Source organism: Scyliorhinus torazame, chromosome 18, assembly GCF_047496885.1.
Source record: "Scyliorhinus torazame isolate Kashiwa2021f chromosome 18, sScyTor2.1, whole genome shotgun sequence".
In the NCBI taxonomy this organism is placed as follows: Eukaryota; Metazoa; Chordata; class Chondrichthyes; order Carcharhiniformes; family Scyliorhinidae; genus Scyliorhinus; species Scyliorhinus torazame.
The window spans coordinates 151976838-152001690 of NC_092724.1; the positions used below are offsets into that span (position 1 = coordinate 151976838).

A 24853-nucleotide genomic window follows, 5' to 3' on the forward strand; every position below is an offset into this window, starting at 1 on the left:
CTCATAATGAGCAACGATGCATGAAGCAAACTGTTCCAGTATTAAGCACCTGATCCTCCCTGAAAACATTTGATCGCTATTGCATTGTGTTTGGTTAAACAAACAGTCCTCAATGATTTCCTCGGAGGTCCTCACGATTTCCTCTGGGAAGCAGTATCTAGCTGAAGTAATGCATATTTCGTGGTCTCAGGATATTTTTCTGCAAATAAAATGTATGAACTCTAGATTCTGATACGAAAAATGAAACGTCAGCGAGCTGCCAGAATTGAGCGTGAAGCTGAAGAGCCACAGTTCGGCTGTCATCGGTGCAATTCGGTATGCCCAATTATGCAAATTTAGTGAGTTCTGCTGCAGTGTTTTCCTGTGTATATTACAGAATAATGGCTGGGTTAACTAGTTTGTTAGAGGTTAGGAGACATCAACGCATCAGTAAGCTCAGTGTTGGCATTCTGCCCACTGAATCGGAAGGATTGACGCTCAGTTCCTGTGCTTGAGTGCATAATCTAGCCTAGCACTTTTGTTCAGTTTTGAGGGAGAGCTGCACTGTCGGAGGTGCCATTTTTCAGATGAAAAGTTTATTCAGGGCTGTGATTACCCCCAGAAAAATTCCCCAGCACTATTCAAAGACGAGCAGCTGTGTTCCTCCCCATGTCTTGGCCCTCAACCACCACCAGAAACATCATCTCATTTATTTTGTTGCCGTTCATGGGAGCTTGCTGTGTGCAAAGTTTTCTTTGGCATTTTGTACATTACAGCTGTGGACAAAAAAAAAGTAATTAGCTGGTTTTGAGAGCTTTAAGGCCGTACCACATGAACATCAATGGAGCTGCCTTTCGAGAGGGGGGGGGGGGTTATATTATTAGTGCAAATATGCTGCTTGTTATTGCATTCAAAGTTGCAAAGCCATCTTAATGCCTGTTGTAATAATGAGTAATTCCTATTGTAAGGGTGACTGACAGTTGTTTTCCTTGACATATGCAATGAGGATGTGGAACACTGGAAGAACTGTCCCACTCTAAAGTTACCGGCCTCTTTCAAGACGTTTGTTTTTTGTTGAGTTGGAATTTGAAAAATGTGTTCAGGTTGTGAAGTTGTGCTGAAAGTGTGCTTGATGTCCAGGGACAATGGCAAAGGTATTATGACACCAACTTGTATTTATGTAACGCCTTTAATGTAACAAAGCAAATTGCTTAACAAGGTGCTTGACGGAGCTTTATATAGTACAATATGACACAACTTCATAGATATCAGGGATGATGGCCAAAAGCTTGATCAAAACATTAGGTTTTAAGGAGCATCATAAAACTGAGAAGAATCGGTGGAGAGGTTTAGGGAGGAAATTCCAGAGCTTAGGGCCCAGGCAGCTGAAGACACGGCCCCTAATGGTGGAGCAGTTAAAATTAAGAATGCTCAGGAAACCAGAGGGCAGATATCTGAAGGTTGGGGGCTGGAGGACATTGCAGAGATAAGGAGGTGCGGGCCATGGAGGGATTTGAAAACCAGGGTGAGAATTTTTGAATTGAGACGTTGCTAAACTGGGAGGCAGTGTAGCTCAGTGAGCGCAGGGCTGATGGGTGAATATTTATTACTTTTCAGTATTCGTAAATGTGTGAACAGTCCAAAGGACTGATTAATAGGTTCAATGTGTGAACTGCAAATATGTCAACATTTTATATATAAGTAAATTTATCATATGCACTGGGCATTGTCTCCATTCAAATGTTCAAGCAGCAATTCAAAGTGCCTCATTAGTCTCCTGTAAATATTGCAAGTGTATTTTTTGTCATTGGCAATTTTTCCCCTTTTAAAATTGAGCTGTTTGGTTGCATTCATTTAATTTGTTGTGCAATTTCCATATTTTGTCCTCCAGAAATATGAATGGTTTCACATGTTTTGAATAACAATCATTACAGTGAACCTCCATTTTTCTTTTGCTTTCACTCTCTCCTGTGGTTAGTACAGCCAGTGCTGCCTCTTGCTAAAAGCTCTTTGTCTCATCTCTTCTTGAAATAGCATTCAAACGTATTTTCTAAGTATATACGTAATATTGTCGGGGGATCGGTTCTGATTTGCAGCCAAAACTGGGACTGTGATGCACTGTATTGTTTCAGATCTGTAATGAGTACTGTTTAATTGATAAATAATCCTCAGGATGCTGATTGATCAATAAAAGAATGTGAACATCTGGGCCTTGTGTGTTCTCCGTGCCTGCAGCAGAACAGATTAGAAAGTAGGGCAGAGGGCAACTCTTTACTGAATCATTAATGTGAAAGTCAGAAAACCATTAAAGAGGCAAGCAGCCCGGTCATGCTAAAAATCTCAGATCAAATTGCTCACTTACTTTGTTTTCCACGAACTTGTGGGACTGGCTTTCAACGAATGCCAGTATCACAAAAATTATTGCACGATGACCTCAGCAGCTGCCTGAATCTCGTGCAACTGGCAGGAGTACTGTTTCAAATCTCACCTGAGTGAGACTGAACTGTGCTCATCTTCTGTATGATCAGGCTCTTAAAAATCCCTCACGTCCTTTGTTGTATGTGTGATGAAGCACTTGCATGTGTGCAGTGTTGATTTTTAAATTCTGTTGGTAATGATGCGTTTGATCATCATCTTGTTAAATTTACATATGTAGATTTTGTACCATAAACAGGTGATAAATCTGTTTTGCGTAACCATAACTGAGTTATGTGGTGTTGTTAACCAGGTAGAATTCACAAGTTTTCTTGATTGGCCATGATAAATTGCCCTTAGTGTGGCAGCACGGTAGCAGTGGGCAGCACGGTAGCATAGCGGTTAGCGCAATTGCTTCACAGCTCCAGGGTCCCAGGTTCGATTCCCAGCTGGGTCACTGTCTGTGCGGAGTCTGCACGTTCTCCCCGTGTGTGCGTGGGTTTCCTCCGGGTGCTCCGGTTTCCTCCCACAGTCCAAAGATGTGCAGGTTAGGTGGATTGGCTGTGATAAATTGCCCTTAGTGTCCAAAATTGCCCTTCGCGTTGGTTGAGTGGGGTTACTGGGTTATGGGGATAGGGTGGTGTGGGCTTGGGTGGGGTGCTCTTTCCAAGAGCCGGTGCAGACTCGATGGGCCGAATGGCCTCCTTCTGCACTGTAAATTCTATGATTACCTATGATAGTGTCCAAAATTGCCCTTAGTGCAGGGTGGGGTTACTGGGTTATGGGGATAGGGTGGAGGTGTGGGCTTGGGTAGGGTGCTCTTTCCAAGAGCCGGTGCAGACTCGATGGGCCGAATGGCCTCCTTCTGCACTGTAAATTCTATGATAATCTATGATAATTTTATTTGTTTGCGAGCTCCTGGTATATTGATTTACTTTTTGTGTACTGTCACGTGTCTGGTGCTTTCTTTTCTGTAGCTCTCTTGCAGGCAATGCTTTAGAAGGTGAACTCTTTTGCACATTCTCCCTGTGTCTGCATGGGTCTCACCCCCACAACCAAAAGATGTGCAGGGTAGTGGATTAGCCTCGCCCCTTAATTGGAAATTTAAAAAAAAACTTTAAAAAAGGAAGTGAGCTTGTTATATACTTTGATGCCATTGATACAATTACTGTTATTTAAAGGCAAATTAGTTGTGTAAATGAAATCTCATTTTAAGAGATTAATTTCTTGAGCCAAATCTCAAGTGCATACTCCAAGAAGCAAGATTGCGGCTTTTGATCGCTGCCCAGGTTTACCTATTGGAAAATGCATGTGTGGCTGTTGGGGGAGGGCTGGGTCACCCTTGGCTCTAATATCCCTCCTGCTTGAGGAGCCTTTCAAGACTTTATCCAGGTTTTGACATGAAGTGTGGGCGAATAGGTGAAGCACCTTTTTTAGAACAATACCCTAGAAGCATCTTGAGTAAAAGGAGAAAAGAAAGAAAGAAACTTTTCAGGGGCATACATTTTAAGCAGAAGCTCACTTAGAATGCTAAACGAAGAACGACAATGCTTTAATATTTATCCCAAAGTTTCTGACCAGCTTACATCATGATATAAGCTGAGAACATTAATTAATGTGGGCATATACCGTAGATCACGGCATGTAAGTTGACCGAGTGTATAAGACATTTTTCTCAACCCCAAAAATCATGTTTTTCATAGATTATCATAGAATTTACAGTGCAGAAGGAGGCCATTCGGCCCATCGAGTCTGCACCGGCTCTTGGAAAGAGCACCCTACCCAAGGTCAACACCTCCACCCTATCCCCATAACCCAGTAACCCCACCCAGCACTAAGGGCAATTTTGGACACTTAAGGGCAATTTATCATGGCCAATCCACCTAACCTGCACATCTTTGGATTTTTGCAAGTACCCAGCGTGCAAGTCAGCCTTTTCAACTGCTACTCGTATGAGTAGGCACTCTCAATTTTCCACCCCGCAAATGAGGATGTTTGTTGTTCTAACTGGGTGCAAGGGTGATATGGGCAGTAAGATAAAGATGCATAGGAGTTCAAGACATCCACACAGAGCAGACCCATGTGACCACTCACGACAGCCATTCACTTTTACGCTGGCCACATCAGTCACCCCACATTTTTGGAGGGATCTTTTTATGGGTTCGCAGGTTGCCAACATCGATATATCATCTCACTTGCTTCCTGTTGTATTGCCTGAAAAGTGTGCCACTGTGTAAATGACTCGTTGCCATTGCTGTTTTAATGTTAGTCTGTTACAATGCAGAATGCATTGGTTGAAAATGAAGTTTGTAATTATTATCTTTTGTGATCAGTAAATTGGCATGATCTTTTGATAACTGAAAATGCCTCTCATCCATATAAGATTTTTACCTTACAGTTGATAACATCAATGCAAGTTCTTACGTTGAAGCCAGTGAGTTATAATTAATTCTACGACCTGAAGAGTTTTGAATAACGGCCTTAATCTTTCAGGTTGCAGCTATCAATCCAAATCATCCACTTGCACAGATGCCTTTGCCGCCATCGATGAAGAACTGTATCCAACTGGCTGCCTGCGAGGCCACTGAACTTCTGCCCATGAATCCAGATTTACCAGCAGACCTTTTCACTTCCTGTCTCACTACACCTATCAAAATAGCATTGCGCTGGTGAGTTTTGCTCTCCGTCTTTTCATTGAAGTGTGCACAGTAGCTGGTTAATTAAGTTGTAAACAGTGAAGGGCTGGGTCACTCAAATGGGGATCTAATTATTAAGGATACAGGTATATTGGAAAAATTAAACTAATATTTTTTGTTTTTACAAACGATGATCAAAATCCTGGAATTTTCTCTCTAACGCCATTGAGTTTACCAACACCAGATGGAATTCATTGCTTCAAGAAGGCAGCACACCAACACCGTTTCGAGGACAATTAGGGATGAGCAATAAACGCTGGTCTTGTCAGCGACACTCCCATTCCAAGAACAACATTTAAAAAACATTCTTGCCCATAAATGTTTTCTGCAGGTAAATGTTAACCTCTTCAGATTGCCTCTCTGGAACTGCAGTCCTTCATTCAGCATCTCTCCCATATTAAATTGACCGACTTAAATGGAACTCTTCTCAAACGATTTGTAGATACGTCAGCTACCACTTTCTCTCTCATGCAATTACTTGAACCTATCTCAGATGTTGTCTCACAGAACGACAGTAATTTGCTACTCATGCCATGCCGAATATTCAAAAATGCTTGACGTACTAATATCCTATATGTCACGGCAGAACACCTGAGAATCATTTATTTGCTTACAACCTTGCATCAGACTCTTTTGTGTCCTCTGGTTTTTCTTGTGGTCTGTCTTTCCACGTGTCAATCTTCACCTCTACTATGCATCACTTTGAGGTTTTTTTTCTTTATTCGTTTATGGGATGTAGACGTGGGCCAGCATTTATTGGCCATCCCTGAGGGCATATAAGAGTCAACTGCATTACTGTAGGCCTGGAGTCACATGCAGGCCAGACCAGGTAAGGATGACAGATTTCCTTCCCTAAAGGACATGCGGAATCAGATGGGTTTTTACAACAATCGACAATGGTTTCATTTCATCATTAAACTTTTAATTACAGATTTTTTTATTGAATTGAAATTGCACCATCTTCCCTGGCGGGATTCAAACACAGGTCCCCAGAGCATTACCCTGGGTTTCTGGATTACTAGTCCAGCGACAATACCACTGCACTACTGTCTCCCCTGGGTGTTATTGAGTCGCTTTGTTCAAAGGGGTGAATGATGTGGTGATCAGTATTCAGAAGTCAAGGGAATTGCAGTGTGCTGTTCTTTGTTAATTTCCTATGGTGTCTTGCAGCCCTGGGAGGTAAGAAAAGTACCATCAACTTTGGGTTTGAGCAGCAGTCTATTTTCCTCAGTTATTGTGCGGATCACATAGGTGGTGAGGCGATTAAAAACTAAAATAAGAAAGTGCAAACCCACTGAAGGTGCAGAGACTCCCAAGTGCCTGGTGAGCTTTGAAGTAATTTCTTGTTTCCATTTTGTGTGCCGTTAAATGCCAAATGTTGACATGTCCTCATTTAACGCCATGGAGGAATGCACAGTGGATTTGATCCTTAAGTCTCCAGATCTTGCAGGCACAGTCATTCAAGATTTGCCCAATGAATTGTACTAATGGACCGGAGGAACATACCAACAAGGAACAGGATATGCCATTCGGCCCCTTGAGCCTGCTCCACCATTTAAAAAGATCATAGCTGATTTGACAACAACCTAAAATCTGCATCCTCTCCAGCCCCGATAACCTATCACCCCCTTGCTTACTAGGAAAACTCTGCTTGCACCACCTATTCAGGAAGAGTGTTCCAAACACACTTGACCCCCTGAGAGAAAACATTTAATCTCATCTCCCTTTTGAATGGGCGACCCCTTATTTTTAAACAGTGACAGAATTCCAAGAACCTGGAATATGAGAATGCTCATTTCATTAGCTCATGCGATGTGGGTGGCAGTGGCAAGGCCGGCATCTTTTCCCTAATTGCTTTAGGGAAGGCGGTGGTGAGGTACCTTCTTGGATCACCACATAGCTCTTGTAGTGTAAGAACACCCACAGCATTGTTAAGTCTAATGCCTCTCTATCATGGTTGGGTGAAACGGAGTGCCTTGCTAAGCCATTTCGGAGGGCAGCTAAGAATGCGTCACTTTTGCTGTGGGTCTGGAGTGACACAACTGGCAAGTGCAGCAAATTTCCGCCTCCAAAGGACATTAACAAACCAGATTTTTTTGTCTACGATGATCCTATAGTTTTGATGGCCATAATTATTAACATGCTTTTTGTTCCAAACTTATTAACTGAATGCAAAATTTCCAACTGCCATGGTGGAATTTGCACTGGAATCTCCAGGCCTCAGGATTACTATTGCAGTAACATAATCACTGTGCTGATCTTCCATGTGCAGCTGCGGACTTCTGAGCTGGCAAAGGGCCTTTGACCTGAAATGTCAACTCTACTTCTCTCTCCACAGATGCTACTAATCCCACAGAATACTCCTAGAATTTTCTGCTTTGATTTGGTATTTCCAACATCTAGAGTACTTTACTCTTTTATTAGATATAGGCTTTGCTCTGATAGGGAAAGGGGTGCATAGCAATAAGGGGGCATAAATTTAAAATCGTCAGCGAGAAAGTGAGGAGAGACGTTCAAAAACTTTTCATAGACTTTGCTTGGTGTTGCAACATGGAACGTTTTGCCATCGGGAGTGTTTGAGGCAGGAACCATTTCATCAGCGAGGATAATGGTGCAGAAACATTTGGAGCAAAGGAAAATGAAGAGCTGTTGGGGTAGATATGGTCAGTATGACTAATCTTAGGTTGCTGTAGGAATTTTTAATAATTCATTTCCGGGATGTGAGCGTCGCTGGTTAGGCCGGCATTTATTGCCCATCCCTAGTTGCCCTTCAGAAGGTGGTGGCGAGTTGCCTTCTTGAACTGCTGCAGTCCTTGAGGCACCCACTGCTGTTAGAGGGGGAGTTCCAGGATGTTACCCAGCGACAGTGAAGGAACGGCGATATATTTCCAAGTCAGGGTGACGAGTGACTTGGAGGGGACCCTCCAGGTGGTGGGGCTCCCAGGTATCTGCTGCTGTTGTCCGAGATCACAGTGTTTTTCAAACGTTTTTTCCGGGAACCCATTTTACCATCCGGCCAAACTTCGAGACCCAACCTGGCCGATCTTCGGGACCCACCATCTTGTCTTAGCTTGTTTGCTGCTGACAAAATGGAGAAATCAGAATCGAGCCCAAAGCACGTGATGTCAATGTTTGGAGGGGCGGGGCCTGCTCTCTGCCTCCCTTCAGGCAGGGAGATTACATTGAATTTTAAAAAAAATCTTCTGCGTCTCTGATTGCGCAAATTCACGGGCAATAGCCGCAGCTTTTTTTTTTTTTACAAGTTCGGCGGGGGAGTGGGGGGGGGGTTTATTTGATAAACTTTTACAGGAAAAAAAATGCAGAAACTGAAAATGTTTTCATCCTCTAGAAATTGTAGGTACGCCACATTTCACCGTAACATTACAATTAAAAATGTAAAAAAATAAAAGACACTCAAAAATCAATTAATTGATAAAGTTTCCAAATATGACCTGCAGGCACTTTGCTTTGGAATTTTTAAAAATCAAGATTAAAGAAGTTGACATTTCTTGGTTGAAGTTACAGCTGCGGTGAAACCATCGTTGGATCACTCACCATTGTTGGAGTAAGAGACTTCCACTTTATCAGCTAAAAAGTTCAGGAAGCAACCAATCACATCATTCTCCCCGAACTTTTTGCTGCCGGCTGCGAAAGGCCTTCAAAAAGGCTGCGACCAGATTTCAAAAAATGCGGCGCACTGCGCTTGCATGCCTGCTCATCGGTGCGCTTGTGCAGAGTTTTGCACATGTGCACCAATGAACGGGCACGCATGCGCAGTGCGGCCGCATTTTTTTTGTATGCTCGTAGCCATTTTGAAGGCCGCTCGCAGCTGGCATTATTAAAAGCCGGCTGTTGCGCGCGGATTTGTCCGATCGGGAGCGCTGCAACGGATGGCTCCGCGACCCTCCCGAAACCCGCCCACGACTCACCCGCAGCCCCCCCCCTGATATCAAGGCAGTATTTGATCGAGTGTGGCATCTCGGAGCTCGAGCAAAATTGAAGTAATTGGGAATATGGGAGAACTCTCCAATGATTTAGAGTTAACACAAAAGAAGATGCCTGTGCTTGTTGGAGGCCAATCAGGATATCACTGCAGGAGTTACTCGGTAGTGTCCAAGGCCCAGCCACCTTTCACCTTCCCTGGACCATAAGGTTAAAGTGGGGATGTTCACTGATGATTACAGTGTTTAATACCATTCATGTGTCCTTATTCACGTATCCAAATGCAGGAAACCTGGACAAATTGAGGCTTGGGCTGATGAGTGGCAAGTAACATTTGCACCAGAAATGCCTAGCATGACCTTCTCCAACAAAAGACAATTTAACCATTTCCCCATGACATTCAATGGCATTACCACCACTGAACTCTCCACCACCAAAGTCCTGGGGGTTGCCATGGTCAAAAATGAACTGGGCAAGGGCAGCGTGGTGGCGCAGTGGTTAGCACTGCTGCATCACCGTGCCGAGGTCCCAGGTTCGACCCCGCTAGCTTGCATGAATGCAGCTCCAACAACACTCGAAGGTCAAACCATCCAAGCTAAAGCAACCTGCTTGATTGGCACCCCATTCACTAGCCTAAACATTCACTCCCTGCAGCACGGACAGCAGCAGCAGTGTGTACTATATACAAGATGCATCACAGCAACTCACCAACTCACCACGCCTCCTTTGACAGCCGCTTTCAAACCCGTGACCTCTCCCACCTAGAAGGATAAGGACAGCAGGCGCATGGGAAAATCCATGTTCTTCTTCAAACCACGCACCATCCTGATTCTGCTGGTTCAAAACTTTGGAATTCCCAACCACCACACAGACTGCAGTGATTCAAGAAGACTGCAGTGATTCACCACCACATTCTCAAGGGCAAGTGGGGTTGAGCAGCATCCTATTACGCGCCGACTCCATGAAAGAATTAAAAATATATATTGAGGTTGAATCGCGTCACTTCTGTACTGTGATTTGCTCACTTAATTGCCAAGTGACCTTTTTGGGTTCTAACGTTTGGAGCACTCATTGGACTTTGTAGCTATAGCTATAAGCTGAAATTCCAGTTTCATTATAAGTGAGAAGCAAACAGGAGGAGCAGAATACCAATATAGAAAATGCCAGTTGATAACAGAGTATTTAAATATATGTTCTCTTGGCTTCAATAATTTTTTAAGGGGCAATTTAGCGGGCCAATCCACCTATCCTGCACATCTTTGGGTTCTGGAGGTGAGACCAACGCTGGCACAGGGAAAATGTGCAAACTCCACATGGGCAGTGACCCGGGGCTGGGATTGAACCCGGGTCCTCGGCACCTTGAGGCAGCAGAGCTAATCACTGTGCCACCGAGCTGCCCTCTTGGCTTCAATAACAAGACTCTATCCTGGTCTAAGTTTGATAATATGAGTCAAGCTGCACTAGCATTCATAACTTGGATGTGAGTTTTCATCCGCTCACTGAATCTCCAGCTTCCATTTCAGTGGACTTAGAAGAGCTGCTCTACCATACTTCCACTGACTAAACTCATGAGCCATTTTGGCAGTGGCGGTGAATATTGTGGGAAGAAGTGCAGCTATTCGGCTACAGTCTACCTCTCTCACGAGTGACCAAACGGAGATTCTTGGGAGTTTTGACATGGCCTGAATTTCAAACTATAGCATGGGAGCTAGACATCCACCCTGTGGTCTGCCAGCTCCCTGAACAAAGGAACACAGCAACAATTATACCTTGCAGTTTCAGTTACTAGTAATTTGCATTCACCAATCAAAATTGTACACTTAGATAATCGATATGCAATCACAACTAATATTTTAAGTATCTCCTAATTACGATAGCTGATGGTTAGCAAGGTATGTACACAGCTACACTATTAATAAACATATGTTTATAGTTCTTGAGTGTCTGGCCCCTAAGGAGTGAGTTATTGCCCCCATCCGGACACATTTACAGCCCTGAGCTGTTGTCTGGACAGCAGTGGTATGGGGTGCAGCTCTCCCGTGTGTTATCAAAGAGGCCCTTTGTTCACTGTTATTGCAGCTGTGAGACGGCTCTAGCGTCCTCGCAGGAGTTTAGCTGCAGTCAATGATTTTTAACCACTTCAGGAACTGATGTGGAGGATCAAAGCATAAGACTAGATCTTTGAAAATGATTCAGATAAATTGTCCAAGACTCTGCCCCTTCAGTTAGATAAGTCTTTTTTTTAATAAATATTTTATTGAAAATTTTTGGTCAACCAACACAGTACATTGTGCCTCCTTTACACAATATTATAACAACACAAATAACAATGACCTATTTTATAAACAAAAAATGAATAAATAACAAAAATGAAAACTAACCCTTATTGGCAACTGTCTTATCACAAGTAACACTCTCCAAAAATATAATTTAACAGTCCAGTATATAATTATCTGTCGCAACGACCTATACATATTATACAGTATATATTAACAACCCTGAGAGTCCTTCTGGTTCCTCCTCCTCCCCCCGATCCTGAGCTGCTGCTGCTGCCTTCTTTTTTCCATTCCATCTGTTTCTGCGAGGTATTCGACGAACGGTTGCCACCACCTGGTGAACCCTTGAGCCGACCCCCTTAGAAAGAACTTAATCCGCTCTAGCTTTATAAACCCTGCCATGTCATTTATCCAGGTCTCCACCCCCGGGGGCTTGGCTTCTTTCCACATTAACAATATCCTGCGCCGGGCTACTAGGGACGCAAAGGCCAAAACATCGGCCTCTCTCGCCTCCTGCACTCCCGGCTCTTGTGCAACCCCAAATATAGCCAACCCCCAGCTTGGTTCGACCCGGACCCCCACTACTTTTGAAAGCACCTTTGTCACCCCCATCCAAAACCCCTGTAGTGCCGGGCATGACCAAAACATATGGGTATGATTCGCTGGGCTTCTCGAGCACCTCGCACACCTATCCTCCACCCCAAAAAATTTACTGAGCCGTGCTCCAGTCATATGCGCCCTGTGTAATACCTTAAACTGAATCAGGCTTAGCCTGGCACACGAGAACGACGAGTTTACCCTGCTTAGGGCATCTGCCCACAGCCCCTCCTCGATCTCCTCCCCCAGCTCTTCTTCCCATTTCCCTTTTAGTTCATCTACCATAGTCTCCCCTTCGTCCCTCATTTCCCTATATATATCTGACACCTTACCATCCCCCACCCATGTCTTTGAGATCACTCTGTCCTGCACCTCTTGTGTCGGGAGCTGTGGGAATTCCCTCACCTGTTGCCTCGCAAAAGCCCTCAGTTGCATATACCTGAATGCATTCCCTTGGCGCAACCCATATTTCTCGGTCAGCGCTCCCAGACTCGCGAACTTCCCATCCACAAACAGATCTTTCAGTTGCGTTATTCCTGCTCTTTGCCACATTCCAGATCCCCCATCCATTCCCCCTGGGGCAAACCTATGGTTGTTTCTTATCGGGGACCCCCCCAAGGCTCCAGTCTTGCCCCTATGCCGTCTCCACTGTCCCCAGATCTTCAGTGTAGCCACCACCACCGGGCTTGTGGTGTAGTTCCTCGGTGAGAACGGCAATGGGGCTGTCACCATAGCCTGTAGGCTAGTCCCCCTACAGGACGCCCTCTCTAATCTCTTCCACGCCGCTCCCTCCTCCTCTCCCATCCACTTACTCACCATTGAAATATTAGCGGCCCAATAATACTCACTTAGGCTCGGTAGTGCCAGCCCCCCCCTATCCCTGCTACGCTGTAAGAATCCCTTCCTCACTCTCGGGGTCTTCCCGGCCCACACAAAACCCATGATGCTCTTTTCAATCCTTTTAAAAAAAGCCTTCGTGATCACCACCGGGAGGCACTGAAACACACAGAGGAATCTCGGGAGGACCACCATCTTAACCGCCTGCACCCTCCCTGCCAGTGACAGGGATACCATATCCCATCTCTTGAAATCCTCCTCCATTTGTTCCACCAACCGCGTTAAATTTAACCTATGCAATGTGCCCCAATTCTTGGCTATCTGGATCCCCTTGATCCAGGGAAGGTAACAAAGTCCCTTGTTACCTTCCTCAACGGTAGGTCCTCTGTTTCTCTACTCTGCTGCCCTGGATGCACCACAAACAACTCACTTTTCCCCATGTTCAATTTATACCCTGAAAAATCCCCAAACTCCCCAAGTATCCGCATTATTTCTGGCATCCCCTCCGCCGGGTCTGCCACGTATAGTAGCAAATCGTCCGCATACAAAGATACCCGGTGTTCTTCTCCTCCTCTAAGTACTCCCCTCCACTTCTTGGAACCCCTCAACGCTATCGCCAGGGGCTCAATCGCCAGTGCAAACAATAATGGGGACAGAGGGCATCCCTGCCTTGTCCCTCTATGGAGCCGAAAATATGCAGATCCCCGTCCATTCGTGACCACGCTCGCCATCGGGGCCCTATACAACAGCTGCACCCATCTAACATACCCCTCTCCAAAACCAAATCTCCTCAACACCTCCCACAAATAATCCCACTCCACTCTATCAAATGCTTTCTCGGCATCCATCGCCACTACTATCTCCGTTTCCCCCTCTGGTGGGGCCATCATCATTACCCCTAACAGCCTCCGTATATTCGTGTTCAGCTGTCTCCGCTTCACAAACCCAGTTTGGTCCTCGTGGACCACCCCCGGGACACATTCCTCTATTCTCATTGCCATTACCTTGGCCAGGATCTTGGCATCTACATTTAGGAGGGAAATAGGTCTCTAGGACCCGCATTGTAGCGGGTCCTTTTCCTTCTTTAAGAGAAGCGATATCGTTGCTTCAGACATAGTCGGGGGCAGTTGTCCCCTTTCCTTTGCCTCATTAAAGGTCCTCGTCAATACCGGGGCGAGCACGTCCACATATTTTCTATAGAATTCGACTGGGAATCCATCCGGTCCTGGGGCCTTTCCCGCCTGCATGCTCCTAATTCCTTTCACCACTTCTTCTACCTCGATCTGTGCTCCCAGTCCCATCCTTTCCTGCTCTTCCACCTTGGGAAATTCCAGCCGATCCAAGAAGCCCATCATTCTCTCCCTCCCATCCGGGGGGTTGAGCTTCATATAATTTTTTATAAAATGTCTTGAACACTCCATTCACTCTCTTCGCTCCCCGCTCCATCTCTCCTTCCTCATCCCTCACTCCCCCTATTTCCCTCGCTGCTCCCCTTTTCCTCAATTGGTGTGCCAGCAATCTGCTCGCCTTCTCTCCATATTCATACTGTACACCCTGCGCCTTCCTCCATTGTGCCTCTGCAGTGCCCGTAGTCAGCAAGTCAAATTCTACATGTAGCCTTTGCCTTTCCCTGTACAGTCCCTCCTCCGGTGCTTCCGCATATTGTCTGTCCACCCTCAAAAGTTCTTGCAGCAACCGCTCCCGTTCCTTACTCTCCTGCTTCCCTTTATGTGCCCTTATTGATATCAGCTCCCCTCTAACCACCGCCTTCAACGCCTCCCAGACCACTCCCACCTGGACCTCCCCATTATCATTGAGTTCCAAGTACTTTTCAATGCACCCCCTCAGACACACACCCTCATCTGCCATTAGTCCCATCTCCATTCTCCAGGGTGGGCGCCCTCCTGTTTCCTCCCCTATCTCCAAGTCTACCCAGTGTGGAGCGTGATCCGAAATGGCTATAGCCGTATACTCCGTTCCCCTCACCTTCGGGATCAACGCCCTTCCCAGCACAAAAAAGTCTATTCGCGAGTAGACTTTATGGACATAGGAGAAAAACGAGAACTCCTTACTCCTAGGTCTGCTAAATCTCCACGGGTCTACACCTCCCATCTGCTCCATAAAATCTTTAAGTACCTTGGCTGCTGCCGGCCTCCTTCCAGTCCTGGACTTCGACCTATCCAGCCCTGGTTCCAACACCGGATTAAAATCTCCCCCCATTATTAGCTTTCCCACCTCTAGGTCGGAATGCGTCCTAGCATCCGCCTCATAAAAGTGGCATCATCCCAGTTCGGGGCATATACGTTTACCAAAACCACCGTCTCCCCCTGTAGTTTGCCACTCACCATCACGTATCTGCCCCCGTTATCCGCCACTATAGCCTTTGCCTCGAACATTATCCGCTTCCCCACTAATATAGCCACCCCCCTGTTTTTCGCATCTAGCCCCGAATGAAACACCTGCCCCACCCATCCTTTGCGTAGCCTAACCTGGTCTATCAGTTTCAGGTGCGTTTCCTGTAACATAACCACACCTGCCTTAAGTTTCTTAAGGTGTGCGAGTACCCGTGCCCTCTTTATCGGCCCGTTCAGCCCTCTCACGTTCCACGTGATCAGCCGGGTTGGGGGGCTTCCCCCCCCCCCCCCCCCGTCGATTAGCCATCCCCTTTTTCCAGCTCCTCACCCGGTTCCCACGCAGCTGTATCTCCCCCAGGCGGTGCCCCCCCCGCCCATCCCCTCCCATACCAGCTCCCCCCTCTCCCCAGCAGCAGCAACCCAGTAATTCCCCCCCCCCCCCCCCCCCGCTAGATCCCCCGCTAGCGTAATTACTCCCCCCATGTTGCTCCCAGAAGTCAGCAAACTCTGGCCGACCTCGGCTTCCCCCCGTGACCTCGGCTCGCACCGTGCGACGCCCCCTCCTTCCTGCTTCTCTATTCCCGCCATGATTATCATAGCGCGGGAACCAAGCCCGCGCTTCTCCCTTGGCCCCGCCCCCAATGGCCAACGCCCCATCTCCTCCACCTCCCCTCCTCCCCCCATCACCACCTGTGGAAGAGAGAAAAGTTACCACATCGCAGGATTAGTACATAAAACTCCTCTTTCCCCCCTTTTTAACCCCCCTCTTCGCCCCCCACATTCGCCCCACCACTTTGTTCAAACGTTCTTTTTAATAACCCGCTCATTCCAGTTTTTCTTCCACAATAAAAGTCCACGCTTCATCCGGCTTCTCAAAGTAGTGGTGCCTCCCTCGATATGTGACCCACAGTCTTGCCGGTTGCAGCATTCCAAATTTTATCTTCTTTTTATGAAGCACCGCCTTGGCCCGATTAAAGCTCGCCCTCCTTCTCGCCACCTCCGCACTCCAGTCTTGATAAACGCGGATCACCGCGTTCTCCCATTTACTGCTCCGAGTTTTCTTTGCCCATCTAAGGACCATTTCTCTATCCTTAAAACGGAGGAATCTCACCACTACGGCTCTGGGAATTTCTCCTGCTCTCGGTCCTCGCGCCATCACTCGGTATGCTCCCTCCACCTCCAACGGACCCGCCGGGGCCTCCACTCCCATTAACGAGTGCAGCATCGTGCTCACATATGCCCCGACGTCCGCTCCCTCCGCACCTTCAGGAAGACCAAGAATCCTCAGGTTGTTCCTCCTTGCGTTGTTCTCCAGTGCCTCCAACCTTTCCACACATCGTTTCTGATGTGCCTCATGCGTCTCCGTCTTCACCACCAGGCCCTGTATGTCGTCCTCATTCTCGGCTGCCTTTGCCTTCACGACCCGAAGCTCCCGCTCCTGGGTCTTTTGTTCCTCCTTTAGCCCTTCGATCGCCTGTAGTATCGGGGCCAACAGCTCTTTCTTCATTTCCTTTTTGAGCTCTTCCACACAGCATTTCAAGAACTCTTGTTGTTCAGGGCCCCATGTTAAACTGCCACCTTCCGACGCCATCTTGGTTTTTGCTTGCCTTCCTTGCCGCTGTTCTAAAGGATCCACTTCAATCCGGCCACTTTCTCCTCCTTTTTTCATCCGTATCCAGGGGGGATTCCCTTCTGGTTTACCGCACAGTGTTTTTAGCCGTCAAAATTGCCGTTGGGGCTCCTATCAAGAGCCCAAAAGTCCGTTTCACCGGGAGCTGCCGAAACGTGTGACTCAGCTGGTCATCGCCGCACCCGGAAGCCAGTTAGATAAGTCTTGATTAACAAGGGAGTCAATAGTTTGAAGGTAGGCAGGAAAGTAAAGCTGACTCACAATCAGATCAGCCATCTTCCTACCAAATGGCAGAGCTGTCTAAAGGGACCAAACGGCCTACTCCTGTTCATTCTTATGATCGTCAAAATGTTATTTCTCCCCCCACTGGGCAATTCCAGCCATACGCAATCCGTACTTCAACCTCCGTTCAAGAGCACTAAACACACAGTAAAACAAATTTAAAGTGACGTCTAATAAGTAGTTGTTAAAAAATGATATAGAATTTATGATGTGAAATGTGACAGAATTGCTGATTCATCGTGGTGTCAGTCAAACCAAAAGTTTGTACTTTTCTTATTTAATATTTGTGGATGAAATATTTTATAACACTGTCACTCTAAGGGGACTTCCGGTGACGGCGGGCGGGAGGCGGCTGCACAACAGAGGGCTCCCGTTCGGGAATGGCATTTTCGGGGCTTTAAGCCCGGTCCCAGGGTCCACGGAGGCAGCAAAAGCAGGGAGAAGGCACAGAGGTGGCACAGTGAAGAAAAATGTCGAGGGTGAGCAAGAAAACATCCGTAAAGAAAACAGTTGAAGGTCCGTCGGGGAATGGAAAGGTCACCGCGGGGTCACCAAGGAAAATGGAGGCTGGAGCACCAGGGGAGGCCGCATTGCTTACGGCTGAAGAAATAACTAAGGTGATGGCTGCGGAATTCGAAAGGCAGTTTACAAGATACATGGAGACGGTGAGGAAGGAGATGAGAGAGGTTTTGAGTGCGCTGGTGGAGGAGGCGATTTCCCCAGTGATGACGGCGGTGGCGAGCGCAGTGGCGGAGGTGCGAGAGCAAGGGGAGGCGCTGAAGGAAGTGGAGGAGACATTATTGCAGCACGGCGGTCAACTTGCCTCGATGTGGAGGAAGGAGATGCGGAAGGTGATGGACATTAACAAGGATCTGCGAGGAAAAATGGAAGACCTGGAAAACAGATCCAGGCAACAGAATTTGAGGATTGTGGTGCTGCCCGAAGGAGTTGAAGGACCGAGGCCGACTGAGTATTTTGCCGCGATGCTGCCAAAACTATTGGGGGAGGATCCCTCCCGATATGAACTGGATCGGGCTCATCGGTCGTGGAGGCCTGTACCAATGGCGAGTGAGCCGCCAAGGGCAGTGACTCTGTGCTTCCGTAGGTACAGTGTGAAGGAGAAGGTCCTGAGCTGAGCCAAGCAGAAGTGGGTGGTGCAGTGGGCTGGAGCTGGTATACGTGTATACCAGGACTTTACAGTGGAGCTGGCGAGGAGGCGGGCTGCCTTCAACCGGGTGAAGAGGGCACTGTACATTAGCAAGGTGCAGTGCGGCATTGTATATCCAGCGAAGCTGAGGGTGACTTACAACCTCAGGGACTTTTATTTTGGAACGGCGGAAGCAGCGGAGGAATTTGTGAAGGCAGAAGGACTGTGGCAGAACTGAGAAATTGAGAAATGGCCCTGTGCCGATGTAACCTCATGACTGTATTTTCTTTTTTGTATCACTGCGCGTGGGTGTAGGGGCTAAAGGAGCCAATGTTGTATATATTTGGACAAGGGAAGTGATGGGACTTTCACTCAAAATGAGGGCTCTTTGGGGTGTAGGTGGATATGCGGGGCTTGTGTGTTAAAAGGGGATTTCTGGGCTTTCCTAGGGCCGGGCAAGGGGAAAAGGGACCCGGGCGGGGTCCTCCATGCTGGCCAGTTTAAGCCGGTCAGTGAACGGGAGTGAGGTGGGGGGAGGGGCTGCGGCCGTCGGAGCCTGGCAGAACAGAGTCCGAGTGGTCTAGCCGGGGTGGAAAGTTGGAGGGGAAGGAACCGAGGTTGGGTGGAGGAATTTTACCAGAGGCAGTGGACGGGAGGAGTTGGAGACTGGGGGAGGGGGGGGCAACTCTTGAGTATCATGTACGTTACTCTTTCAGAGGCTGGATGGCGTTGAGTGTAGGGGGGGAGGGGGTGTGGACTCTATAGGTCAATGGTGATGATGGGCGGTCCCGGACTCCTTTTTCTTTTTCTCCTTTGTTTTTTTGTTGCCACCGTGGGAGGGTTTGTTTTATTGGATGCATATACTGACAGGTGGGCCGTTGTTTGGGGTGGTGGGAGGATGGGATCGTTGGTATTGTTAAGGGGATTGATTTTGTATTTGTTACCGTTTACTGTTTGTGGGTGGGGTGTAAATTTTGAAGGAAAATGTGAAAATGGAGAATAAAAGCATTAAAAAAAAAAAAAACACCGTCACTCTAAATCATCGTAATCGGAGGTTGCAATTCTTGCATCATGCCACCAAAGGAATTTCTGTTGCGCAGAATAGAATTCATTATCAGATGATAAATTGTGCTTTCCAGTGCTGCTTAATCTTGTGTTCCTCCTCTGTAGTGCCTGTCCTCTCATTGAAGCTGAATGATCTAGTTTCAGATCATTGTTTTTACCCAAACTGATCTGAACCCTTGAAGATCCATTCAGCTTCAACTCGCTGCTGCATGGGGCTTGCTGTGTTTAAAATGAAGAATGTAATTTAAGGCCGATGGACTTGCACTTGTATCTCACTGAGCGTTAAAATTCCAGGACCACTTTAATTTCACATGGAAATGTTTGGGATATTATGACCAGGAACACAAGGAACAGTCCCGATCTTCAAATAACTAGGCCTTTGGCAGTGCTGTGGAATTTGCCAGGTTTTGGAAATAGGCTGGACTCTGAAGTAGAGGAGTCTAGCATGTTCCGGAAATGCATCCGTTCAAAATAGTTCCATAATACAAGGTGAAGCATGAGTTCAAAATAAATATATTCAAGATGTGCATTAACCTGGAAAGTCCATGGTTACACTTGAAAACCTTGAAGTTGCTAAATTTTGAAAAAACTTTTTGTTAGTAGTAGGTAGGATCTTGCTGCCCATAGATTACTTGCCACTTTTCCCATTGTGATAACAGTAGCTGCACTTGGTGTTTAATTGGGGATATCTTGAGTCGTCTTGAAAAAGGCACTATATAATGGCACACAGCACGCTGATATTTGTGAGAGCATCCCAACTTGGAACACTGGATCGTGGGGGGATATCGTTTTATTTTGTTTTAGTGTGAGGAGACGAGAAACACCCCAGTGGGAATAAATAACCCAGTCATCTTATAACAATTATGAAAGACTGTTTATTAAAGTAAAGACGAATCCACACAAACATGCCTATTCTCATGCAATTAAGATGTACGAATTACTAAGCACCATACCCCTTGTTCTAAAATATATCTACAATACCTGAAATATATCTACAATACCTGAATTCCACAAGACTGCCACGTTTTCCCCAAACAACATCCACATTAAATAACCAGCTTATATTTACCGCACAATACAGGGATGATACTCCAGTCTGGGAAACGTCTTTCCTGGTCCAGCGAAGATATTTAAAACAGCCGTGGCTCTAAGAGTTTGAAGCTTGTTGCATGTAAACTTGATCTCTAGGCTGCTCGCTGAAAAAACTAGCATTCAGGCTTGGTGGCTGCATCTTCAACCACACACTCGGCAGGTGTTTCTGGGAGGTGGGATCGGTCCTTGGACTAGATTGCTGGCATTCCTTTCTCAGGCTCCTTTTCCCGGCCTCCTTTTGCCGTCGGGTACCCTCGATGCGTATTGTGTCCCTTCAATCAGGAGGTTCCTCCAAGTTTGGGCAGCACGGTAGCACAAGTGGATAGCACTGTAGCTTCACAGCGCCAGGGTCCCAGTTTTGATTCCCTGCTGGGTCAATGTCTGTGCGGAGTCTGCACTTTCTCCTTGTGTCTGCGTGGGTTTCCTCCGGGTACTCCGGTTTCCTCCCACAGTCCAAAGACGTGCAGGTTAGGTGGATTGGCCGTGATAAATTGCCCTTAGTGACCAAAAGGTTTAGGAGGGGTTATTGGGTTACGGGGATATGGTGGAAGTGAGAGCTTAAGTGGGACGGTGCAGACGCGATGGGCCGAATGGCCTCCTTCTGCACTGTATGCTCTATGAATCACAGAGAAATTACTATGAAGTAGGTCTCTTCTGAACAAAGGTCTCCCAGTCGGCTTGTCCGCTTTCTTGAGACTGCTAGATGTTAACTGCCCTCCTGGCTTCTCAGGGTCTGGTCAACCATACCTTTGTTCCTCTTTGATTATGCCTTCTGCGTTTTTGGCTGTCTGCCCCTATCAGCTTGACTATGCATAATGTATGTATACCCCATGGATCTTCCCAATAGTCTATCAGCTGTTTCCCCTCATAAACTATTCACATCTAATTATTATCTAGCTGGCCATCTAATCTCGTTTTTGGGAAAGACACACATCAATAGGGCCTTTTCAAATACTGTCTATTGCTGTCCCTAGGCAAATGTCTACCTATTGCTGGACATCCCACATCCTCTTTGTTTTGTTAACTTTGTTTACTGCTGTTGCTAGGCAGATTCGTGACAAATACTAAAAAAGATCCAAAGGGGATCCCAGCTATTCAAAGCTATTTTTCCAGACCTATTTTGAAGATTACTGGCATACTTTTAAAAATGTTGATCTTGCAATCTCTATTTTCCTGCCCTTTTAAAATAAATAAAATCTGTTCTAGTTCGTCACCGGTTATATGTTTAGTCCTTGCTTGTCTGGTTTTCTCCTCTCTTCCTTTTGTCATTTCCCAACGTGTCTTTGCACTCATTTTGAATTGGTAACACCAGTTACATATAGACTACCCATTAAATAGATTGCTCTTCTCGGCCAGCCATGTGCTTAGGACATCAGAGTCCTGACTGCCAAAGCAAATTTTCGCACAGCTCAAAGAAGGCTCCCAAAGGAGAGGACAAAGGACGTGTATCAAAGACGCCCTGAAGGCTTACCTCAAGAAATGCAACATAGGTGTCAACAACTGGGAGACCTTTGCTCAGAAGAGACCTACTTGGAGGAACCTCCTGATTGAAGGGACACAATTCATCAAGGGTACCCGATGGCAAGAGGAGGCCGGGAAAAGGAGCCTGAGAAAGGAATGCCAGCATTCTAGAGTCCAAGGACCGATCCCACCTCCCAGAAATACCTGGCAAGTGTGTGGTTGAAGATGCAGTCTAGGATCGGGCTCATCAGCCATACAAGGTCCCACAGGACCCATGACCAATAGCATGGAGTTTCTTGGGTGGACAATCATACCCGTTAGCGAGGTGATTGCTGAAGACAGCCCATGAAATGTACCAATACATCTCTGAAGCAAGGATGACTATGATTTTATTGCAGACATTTGCAGATCATATTTGTTAAACAATGTAAGAATAAAAAAATTCTTATTACATGTTGCACAGAGCGAACTAGCCGGTAGCTGTGGGCTTTTCGCGAATGCGCATGTGAAGTTAACATTAAAATCGGTGATCCAAGTGGGATGGGATGTGATACACCGATCTACCGAGCAGCAAAACATTTCAATGTCTCTTGCTATAGTTACTAAAGCATGGCAGGGATGCTACTGAAAGTTGCACTAAAGCATTCTTAAGGTCATTATTTGGAGTTGGTACTGCTATGCCAATTTGAGAACGGTATCAGCTGTACTGTCTTTCATAGAAGTGAAAGTTTTCTTTTCAGAAGGACTGACTCTTGGTTATTTTCTGTCTGCTCCAGCAGCCTGTCCCAGTCTTACCCAGTGTCTATTTTCCTGATTCATGTGTGTACTGGAGCTGAAATCTGTATCTCAAATGATGGCTGTGAACCATCACGGTGCTATCTTGCTGCTTTGATTTTCTGCAGTTCTGTCATGAGATAGATGTAACCTATTACGCCGTTTAGTAATTTCTGAACTATTGTTACACTCAGCTGTTGATAATTTAGGGCGGCAGAGTGGTTAGCACTGCTGCCTCACAGCGCCAGTGTCCCAAATTTGATACTGGCCTTGGGTAACTGTCTGTGTGGAGTTTGCACATTCTCCCGTGTCTGCATCGATTTCCTCCAGGTGCTCCGGTTTCCTCCCACAGTCCAAAGATCTGCAGGTTAGGTGTTAAATTGTCCCCTGGTGGCCAGGGATGTGCCGATTAGGGTGGGGGGAGTGGACCTGGGTGGAGTCCTCTTTTGGCGGCGGGTTGGTACAGATGCGATGGGCTGAATGGACTCCTGAACTGTAGGGGTTCTGTGATTTGGAATACTTTATGCAAGGGGGCTCTCTGTGCTGTGTCCGGCATATTTTTATACCGAGACAGATAGAAAGGCAATGACCACTCTGACAGTATGCAAAGTAGATGGATTAATTTAGAAACAACTCTCGGGGATATCTTGCACTGTCTTTACAGCTCTATTGTGGTGATGGATATTGTCATGAGAATGCCGCTTTAAGAAATGTTTGGCTGCTCATGTTACTGCAGTGATGTCAGAGTGTGGGTGGAGCTGAGCTCTGGTTCTGCTTTTTAGTTTCACTTTGAGAAAAGCTTGGGTGTGTCTGTCTTTTTGGTTTCGTTTTTTAGTGTGTTGCAGCTGAAATCAGAAAAAGCAGCTGTACTGTTGATCTCTCTGCCATGAAGGACTATCTCTTGATCATTTGGTGAATTCAGAAATGTAAATGTTTTCAGTATTGAATGTAAACCCGGATGTGCTTCTGTTTAAAGGTTGTTAAGTCTTTTGGATGTTAAAAGGACAGCTTAAAGGATTACTTAGTGTTGTACTGTTTGGGGGGTTATCTTTGAATTAATGGTTGCTAAGATATTCACTGTTTATTTTAAAAAGGTTTACTTGGGTTCATAGAATAAACATTGTTTTGCTTTTAGAAAATACTTTACCAGGCGCAACATCGAGGGGCGAAGGGCCTGTACTGCGCTGTAATGTTCTATGTTCTAGTTCTGTGTACCACACCTGTAGAGTGGGCTGTGTGGTCCCCATACCACAATCTATTAAAAGTTGTGGGTCAGGTGAACTCCATGATACACTTTGGGGTTCTCGAAACCCTGGCCCATAACAATATTGTAAGATTAAAGCTTTGAAAGAGGACCTAGAGTAGAGAAAACATGCTTTACAAGGTTAGAAGTGCATAAAATCAATGCTGATGAAACTTTGTCACAGGAGGACGACTTGTGTATGAAGGCAGCGGTCTTTGACCTGATTTAAATTTTGACAGAAATTGAGCCAAAGGGAATTGGAAAGTAATGACTTCTTTGATATTTGAGTGACTGGGCTTATTATTTGCTTCATGGAGAATAGTGGTGACCTTTGGTTGAAACGGTATTGCAAAAAACAATTCTGACAATTATGGCAGTTGTGTTCCGAACGGAAATAGTTATCTTGTTCTGCATTGCTCTCATCTGCAAAGAAGGCATTGTATTGAGTTGTTTCTATCTTATTGTAATTTGAATGCGCGGAATATGAAAAAATCCTTGTAACAAAATATCTTTTATCTTCGTAGGGTCCTGTATTTATGGCACCTGCGATCTAAAATTTATGTTGTTCCTTTCCTAGATTTAAAATGAAGTACTGTGATGATCAGGCTTCAACAGATTGTAATTTCATAATCAATAATTTATAATAAAGACGTTTAGGTTGGTGAGCAATGCGCTTAAAGTGGAAACTTGTGTTCATTATCAATAGCTTTACAAAATAATGTAGCAAATCTTTGAGATGTGTAAATCCAGCTTCAGGAAACATATATCCGTGATCTGATTTCCTGGGGTTAAGAGGACCACATGGCAACTTGTCATTGCATTGGTCTCTGTCTATTCGCCAAATTACCTGCTAAAACATTACTTCAGAAAAACGCGAGTCGTAAAATGTGACAATTCTTTTTGATCCATGGATCTTTTTTATACTGCTCTTTAAAAAGTACGATATTAAAGATTGGGCTTCCAGGTCTGTAAAATCCCAATACATTTCTTTAAAGCCTAAATAGCTACAGAAGGACATTGTGAACAATTTTAACCGTTATGTGCTGATCTGTTGATTGTAAAG

The 24853-nt window shown here is 45.9% G+C and overlaps 1 protein-coding gene across 1 annotated transcript in view; it reads left to right on the plus strand.

The window, feature by feature from the left end:
* rptor (regulatory associated protein of MTOR, complex 1) overlaps window positions 1–24853 on the plus strand; it is a 499967-nt gene that overhangs the window by 167470 nt on the left and 307644 nt on the right. Inside the window, exon 6 of the mRNA XM_072483619.1 lies at window positions 4888–5063. Coding sequence (XP_072339720.1) covers window positions 4888–5063 — 176 coding nt within the window. The remainder of the gene's footprint in view (window positions 1–4887; window positions 5064–24853) is intronic.